The sequence below is a fragment of the Octopus sinensis genome, linkage group LG8, assembly GCF_006345805.1.
Source record: "Octopus sinensis linkage group LG8, ASM634580v1, whole genome shotgun sequence".
NCBI lineage: Eukaryota > Metazoa > Mollusca > Cephalopoda > Octopoda > Octopodidae > Octopus > Octopus sinensis.
In genome coordinates, this window is record NC_043004.1 from 26,494,819 (window position 1) to 26,503,499 (window position 8,681).

General features: G+C 34.8%; 1 protein-coding gene across 4 annotated transcripts in view; it reads left to right on the plus strand.

The window, feature by feature from the left end:
* The window catches only part of LOC115215216 (phosphonoacetaldehyde hydrolase), a 40,301-nt gene that overhangs the window by 19,347 nt on the left and 12,273 nt on the right, over positions 1 to 8,681 (plus strand). Inside the window, exon 1 of one of the 4 annotated variants that reach the window (XM_029784428.2) lies at positions 6,569 to 6,723. The exons of 1 other annotated variant lie outside the window; for it this stretch is intronic. Coding sequence is in view for 1 of the 3 variants with exons in the window: in XM_036505301.1 (XP_036361194.1) it covers positions 6,907 to 6,910 (4 nt within the window). In the remaining 2 variants the exon portion in view is untranslated. Of the gene's footprint in view, positions 1 to 6,568; positions 6,724 to 6,887; positions 6,911 to 7,454; positions 7,601 to 8,681 lie in introns of those variants that run through there. 2 more of the 4 variants (XM_036505301.1, XM_029784427.2) reach the window with 2 other exon arrangements.

The window sequence follows — 8,681 nt, forward strand, 5'->3', positions numbered from 1 at the left end:
CGATTAACCGTGTACAAGATCCTGTTTCAAGCTTAAAGTAAAGAAATATTACTTACTGCTGTCATCAGTGACAGTATTCCATAGCATAAATTTATGAGCATCTCAAAACATGCATGTGAGCTGCAACATTGCATAACCAATATCCATCTACACTCGTAGAAATGTACTGCAGAATATATTGCAGTATATTTCTGTGTGTGGATGGATACTGGTTATGTGACATCACAGCTCGCATGCATATTTTGAGATACTCGTAAATTTATGCTATGGAATAACGTCACTGATGACAGCAGTAATATTTCTTTACTTTAAGCTTGAAACAGGATCTTGTACACGGTTAACCTACAGCGCGTGGTGAGCCGTAAAGCCAATCTCTTGTTATAATTATGTATATAATTGTAATATATATATATATATATTTATTTATAATAAGAGTAGATCGTATACGAGTGGGTATATATTTGTAAAAAAGAAGTTTGAAAACGCCACTATATTAGATAAATTTTAATTTTCTTATGAACTTTACATGTTTCGGTTCTTGAAAAAACGAACCTTATCAAAAATATTATTAAAAAATATTATAAAAAGTGTAATGGAGAAGTTCATAATCGGTTCTAACTGGTCTCGAACCTTATTAAAAATATTATACAAAGTGAAAATTGAAAAGTTCATAATCGTTTCTTACTGTTAATCGCTATATTCCTGTTGAGTGTATTGAAGAAGTCCATTATTGTTTCTTGCTGGTATTAAAAGGAACCGCTTTTTTGTTACTTTGTGTTCCAATGGTAGCAACAATAGCGATTTTTGGTCGTAATTTTGGTAACCTTGGTGGTGGTTGGGGTTGACTGTTGATCGTAGCAGCAAAGAGTGGTGGGTTCACTGGCACTGTTCCCTGACGTCACATAATTCCAAACCAATCAAAACCAAACTTCAACGAATACAAAGTAAAGACCCCCAACTGTATCCTGTAAGGAAATCAACCAAGTAGAACGACAAGTTTGACCACGGAAGAAAAACGTCATCAATTTTTTAACGAATCAAAATCAGATCTGCTCGTAGAAAAAAATTTTTCTTTATAAATTCATTTTTCCCTAAAACATACCACTGCAAGTGGGAGTGACTGTTTAAAGATCTGAGAAATTGTAATTCCACAATTGTAATTGTGGTAGAATTTCATTTTGCCTTTTCGGAAGACCAATGTTTTGTTTCAATATTCCTGGCCCAGGGTGTTCAAACTTGGTCTAAATTTTTTGATGAAATAAAGTTCTTTATTTTGGCGTTGGGTGAAGGTTAAGCTGTCACTGAATTTGTAAAGTGGGTAAGTTGTAAATTTCGGATTTTCATTTGTAGTACATCTATCTATGTGTCCGCTGACCGGTATTTTCCGGTATTCAGGGTTTCTAATTTGGGATATATATATATATATATATATATATATATATATATATATATATATATATATATATATATATATATATATATATATATATATATACGTTTAAATATTTGTTGTGCAAGATTTTTTATGTGAAGTCGTGTGTTGAAATAGATATTGTTGTATTTAGGAATGGTCATTTTGCCAGTTTAGCCAATAAAAACACACGCACTATATATTTGGTGTTACTTTGTTTCAGTGTTATTTATTTTTTACATTAATCTTAATCTTATTTCGGCCAGAGTTCTTTCGTCACACTCCTGTGACCGCATCAGTGGTCCTTTGTTTTCTTCTTACTTATTTGTGTCTCTCCTTACTAACCGTCAGCCATTTTGTATTTCTATTGTATGTCTTCATTTGCGCATGCTTATATCTCTATGTGCGTTTATGTTTATTTAGTGTGTGTATGTGGGGGATGCCTATAATATTTGTATCTTCTTCAGGATAATAATGCACCAATTCACACAGCTAAAGTTGTTACTGAATAGCGCAAGGAACATTCTAGTAAAGCTGAACATCTTACCTGGCCACCACAGACCCCAGATCTCAAAGTTATTGAATATTTATGGTGCATTTTAGAAAAACAAGTATGGAGGCGATATCCTCCACCATCATCACTACAAGAACAGGAGACTGTTTTAGCTGAAGAATGGACAAAAATTCCTTTGGAAACAATTCAAACTTTGCACAAACTTTGCATATATATATGTGACCGCGTGTGTACCGTTGGCGATTTTTTTCCCTCTGTCTTCCCTTCTCTGGATCTTTCCTTCTCCTATGTTTCCGACGAAGAGCTCCGCTCGAAACGTTAAACCCTCCTTCTTTCCTGAACGTCCAATAATACTATATTTGTTCCACGTCCTCGCATTGTTGTGTTTTTTTGTGCTTTCTTTCTTGTTTGGATTAACTATATATATATATTAATAAATGAAATAAAACATATGCATATATATAAACATATATGTACGTACCTACCTTTACATGTACATATACACGCATATATGAGTACAGGACACAAAAGGGACGTCGAACACAAAGAGAAACGAAAACATAGACACAAACCAAAGGAACTGGACATTTTTTTAAAAACAACAAAAAATGGAGTACAGGACAATTAACACAAAGAAAAAACCCCTTCTTCAGTCGCTATGGTTTCATCTACTCTACGTTTCGAAGGATAAAAGCGAGACGTATCTTCGACAAGAAACTTTCCTTCCTGCGAAAAGCAAATCAATTAAAATTCTGAGATCTTTTCGCAGAGGGGTAAAAAATGGTAAAAAAATGGTAAAAAAACATATATTTATACACATGTATATGTATATATATGCATATATATATAAAAACACATATATCTATATACATATATACATATATATAATAATATAAATAATATATATATGCATATATACATACATGTATATACCTACATATATATATTTATATACACATGCATATATAGGTACAGGACGTCAAAAAACATGAAAAACGAGAACATGAAAAACAAAAACACGGAAAACAAACTTTTTTTCGAACAACGAAAGAAAGAAATAGAGAAATGAGAAAGGCAGCTATTAAAGTTGATGATAGTATAACACATAAGGCAATTGAGAATATGAAGACATGGAAAGCCCCTGGACCATCAAGTATCACTGCCAAGATGATTAAAAGATCAGACTGTGTGGGATAAGGCTTAGTCACTTGCATAGTTAATCAGGTTGTTCAGGAAGGTGTCATCCCCAAAGACTGCTGTAGTAGTATTATAGTTAGCTGATACAAAGGTAAAGGTGATATCTTAGATAGAAACAACAGAGGTATCAAGCTGCTGGAGCAGGTCATGAAAATTACAGAGAGAGAGTTATATCTCAACTGATTAGGGATAGAATTAAACTAGATGAAATGCAGTTTGGTTTTGTTCCAGGGAGAAGTACCACTGATGCCATCTTCATAGTGAGACAGTTGCAAGAAAAGTATCTGGCCAAAAGTAAACCATTGTACTTAGCCTTCGTTGACCTGGAAAAAACTTTCAACAGGCTTCCCTGCTCTCTTATCCAGTGGTCTCTAGGGAAGCTAGGAGTAGAGGAGTGAATTCTTAGAGCAGTTCAAGATATGTACAGCAATGCTGTCAGTAAGGTAAGGGTTGTCCTTGAATACAGTGATGAATTTAGTGTACAATTGGAGTTCACCAAGGATCAGTTCTTAGTCCACTCTTATTCATCATCATTCTCCAGTCCATACCAGAGGAATTCAAAACTGGATGCCCATGAGAATTACTATATGCTGATGATCTTGCTCTTATTTCAGAATCTAAAGCAGAATTGGAGACGTTCTGGATTTGATAGCAAAACCTGGAATCAAAGGGCCTTAAATTTAACTTAGCAAAGACTAAAGTTGTTGTTAACAAGAAAGCAGATAAGACTCTCCTTCCGTCGGGTAAATGGGCTTGCTTAATATGCTTAATATGAAGGAAAGGAGTGGGACATAATTCAATTTGCTGCACCAAGTGTAACCTATGGACACATAAGAGATGCAATGGAATCATAGATGACAGATAAGGTCACTTTCATGTGTGGCAGATGCCCTGGAACAATAAGTACTAAGAGCACTAAGGCTCTCTTGAGGTAGTAGATAGTTTCTGCTATTTAGGTGACCAAATTAGTAAAGCTGGTGGATGCTCTGAAAGTATTGTTTCTAGAAAAATAATAGAATGGAGGAAGATCAGAGAGCTCCTACTTCTGTTGCCACAAGAGGACTCTCTCTCAGAATGAAAAGCAGATTGTATGATGCTTGTGTGATAATGACTATATTACGTGGTAGTGAGACATGGGCTACGACTGCAGAGGACATGCATAAACTGGAGAGGAATGAGGGTTGTATGCTCTGTTGGATTTGCAGCATCAGTGTGCATGGCTGACAAAGCACAAATGTGTAGAGAGAAAAGTTAGGCATAATAAGAAGAATTAAATGTAGCAGACATGTCAAGTTTATGTGTGAAGACAGCTGTATTAAGAAGTGTCTGTCACTGAAAGTGGATGGTACCTGTGGAAGAGGGAAACCCAGGAAGTCATGAGATGAAGTGGTGAGGAGTGATCTTAGGATGTTGGGGCTCATGGAGGAAATGACAATGGACTGAGATGTTTGGTGATATGAGGTTCTAGAGAAGACCCGTCCACATCAGCAAAAGTGAGTGCTAGAAGAGTTGTGTCCCATTCACATGCCACATGTAACAACATTTCACACACCCTACTCCATGAAACCGAACTACATGTCTTCCAAACAGCATCTTTCTCATCTTCACATTTCCTCTTCATAAACTATGATTGTGTTCCAATCCCCTTTCTTGCCCTCACTGCCTTCCACCCAGGTTTTCACCAATCACTGCAATCCCCACCCTACTTGTGCCTTCTTGGCTACCTCTCTTTTCTTCACTCTTCCATCACATCTGTGCTCTGATCCTTGTTACTTGTGAGTATACCCTGGTGCTTCACCATCGCTCTCCTGCTCTCTCTTACACTTTTATTGCTTCCTACTCTCTGTCTCTCTTTCCTTTGGCTGGGTAGCCACGTACCTCCTCTACAACGGCATACCTATTCCTGCCCTCATTCATGGTCACTCTCTCTTACTTTCTCTACACATTTTCAGTGTTTATTGCTCCTGAGCATCTGCCACATACAAAAACTATCTTCCCAGTTAGCCTTCCTTTGATATTGCTGCACCTCTTATGTGTCCATAGCTAACACTGGGTACATCTTATAGAATTTTTATCTATGCCTTTTCTACAGATCAAGCAGGGCCATCTACCTGAAGGGATTTGTGGTTTGCCTGCCTTCCTACTTTTTAGGACTTTGGTTTTAGCTAGGTTGACTCTAAGGCCCTTCGATTCTATTCCTTGCTTCCACACCTGAAACTTCTCCTCCAGTTCTGATAGTGATTCAGCAATCAGAGCAAGGTCATCAGCTTAGAGGAGCTCCCAGGGGCATCCTGTCTTGAATTCCTCCTTTATTGCCTGGAGGACTATGATAAATAGTAGGACTGAACCCTGGTGGACCCCAACCTCTACCTTGAATTCTTACCTTACTTACAGCATCCCTGTACATGGTTTGCACAGCTCTCACTAACCATTCATCTATCCCTAGTTTCCTCATTGACTACCGGATAAGGGATCCAGCAGTCATTGTGGCAACACGTATTTGTTTGTTCTCTGTGGCCTTAAGGTACTCTTCTATAGCCAGCTCAAAACTTAACTCGTCCTGTCGAAAAGACGCTTGTCCTGACGTCCTGCTTTTGTTGTTATCCTTACCATTATTGTTTTTACGTATTTTGTATTCTTATTCGTGCTATCATTATTGTTTTTACGTATTTTTGTATTTTTATTCGTGTAACATCGTCCTTTTTCCATCCCTGTGTTGTATACATTCGAGGCTTTCTTCCAGGGAATCTAATGCGCTTGGCTTAGATTTCCCTTGGGGGCTGCCCAGATTGGAGCAATCTCAAGATTAATCAGCCGAAATTGCGAAGATGATCCGGTTCTTGACTGATGATTGAGGGCTTCGAATGACCCGTCCGTGTTTTTTGTGTCGTCTTCTGGGTGTTTCACGTTCTTGTCCCAGTTTGTATATTTTTTTTACTTTTACATATATATATATATATATATTCTTTCTTTTTGCTTCTTTCAAGTTTTTCCCTGTAACGGTTAACTTATTTCATACATACATGTCTTCCGAACAGTAAGTTATTAACACTAACTTGTCAGCAACAAGTTGAAAGACGATTCCGGGGGAGTGTAAACAAGCGCGCGCACACAAACACACATGCAGGCATATGTATGTACATGGATGTATAACAATGCCTTCTGTATGTATATACAAACAAACATAATTACACATGCATATACATATAGAAGCGTCTTCTTATGCAAGTATATTCTATTATAGACAGGCAGACAAATGCCTTGCGAGTGGAGTTGGTAGAGATTGAAAGGAGGCATTATATAAGTGTGTGTGTATGTGTGTGTGTGCATATAGTTATCTATTTATAGACAGCTTAATAGAAACATACATATATACATACACACACACACAGAGTAGGTATAGATGTCTGTGTAGATGTGTGTGTGTGTGTGTCCGTCCCCACTCCCTCTTCGCTCTATATTTGCTTGTGTGTATAGCTATTGTTCAATTTCCTGCCTGCTGAGTGCCCTTCTAAGATTTGCCTTCAATGTTGTAGGTGGGGGAATTGTTGTTCTTTACACCAAACCTTGTTTTCTCCCGTTATTTCTCTACATCGCCGGCGTAAGTATTGTCTAAGAAATACCAATGCTTTTTCATTTTTGCTTTCTACATTATTACACAACAAGAGAAAATTATATTTCAAATTCCATTTCTCCACCAACATATTGATTGGGAATTTATAGAAATATACTCCGGCCTTTCTTTGCTACTACTATGATGTGTTCATTCATACATCAACAATGAATGGGTTGATAAAACGTGCTACTACTGTCCTCATGTTTTCATTCATATTTTATTCACACATATCTCTGTTGGACTGTTCATGTTGGTTGTGTAGTTGTGTATATAGCCATTATCATTTGTAATTCATTGTAAAAGTTGCTGTGTATAATCACCGGCATGTTTAATCGTGGAGATGGCTGTGTGAATACTCACCGCATGTGTAAACGCGGAGATAAGTAAATATATAGATCCTTCGTCGACTTCTATAATAACTACACCAATAGTAGAACCAACTGAACATTTTTAAAGTTTTGTTCTTCCGAAGGGAAAAGGATAGGAAGCAGGACAAAAATGCAAAATAATTTTGGGGAAATAAAAAGTCTTTTCAGAATCAAATTAATTTCTGTTGCGTGAGACAGAAGATTAGTAAAAAGAAAAAAGGGGAAAAAATAATAAGGAAAAAACGGAAGAGACTTTTCTTTCCTATGAAGTCTGGCACTTCGAAAGGATAGTTTCCACTCCACCACCATCAACCTAGAATTACATTTGTAAATCATAGTAAAACGTCGAGTATTCCGCAGACACTTGTTCCCTTCACATAATCTGCAGAATGAATCAACGCGACAAGACTGGCCATTGCGATTGCACACACCGTCCGTTTGTGGTTAAAAACAACGTTTATACACTCACATGTTTTCACTTGTCTGTTTACAATGTATGTATATTCTTATTTGATATGTATGCATACTGATATACTGCATAAATGTGCATCTTTCACGTGTAGAATTAATACATTTCGTGTTTTATTTTGCATCTTGTTGTGTACGTTCGTGTGTACACACACACACACACACACACAGAGTTTATATCCATTTAAAAGAAGAAAATGGAAATTTAGGAAGTTACTAATAGTTTAATGATAACAGTTTGTTATTAATTACTACAAATTGGTCATCTTCGGCTGTAAGAAGCGAAAATGAGCATTTTGTTAATAATAAACAATTATTAACTTCTTACTCTCTATTTTCTCTTCTTCTTTTAAATGGATATAAACTTTATAACTTTTATATCCATTGATATGATATACATATTTTAAGGAAATTCATTCCCCAAAATACTAGGTATTGAACTAATATTTCCTTGCATGTAACCATCCCCTCATGAGGTTAACATAGCTTTTAATATATATATATATATATATATATATATATATTATAATCCACATCATTGAAATATATTTTGATATATAATTTAAAAAAAATTTTAACTTTAATTTAAATATTTTAATTGGATTTTTATATTTTATATTTTTTATATATTTTTTAATTAATTTTATTTCTATGTATTGGCTTATGATTTTCACTGTTTGATTTGCCTAGTAGTGGTTTTATCTCTAATATAATATAATATATATATATATAATATATATACATGCATATATATATTATAATGATAATCCACATCATTGAATATATATATATATATTATATATATATATATTATAATCCACATCATTGAAATATATTTTGATATATAATTTAAAAAAAATTTTAACTTTAATTTAAATATTTTAATTGGATTTTTATATTTTATATTTTTTATATATTTTTTAATTAATTTTATTTCTATGTATTGGCTTATGATTTTCACTGTTTGATTTGCCTAGTAGTGGTTTTATCTCTAATATAATATAATATATATACATGCATATATATATTATAATGATAATCCACATCATTGAATATATATATATATATATATATATATATATATATATTAGCAACTTAAAAGTTATG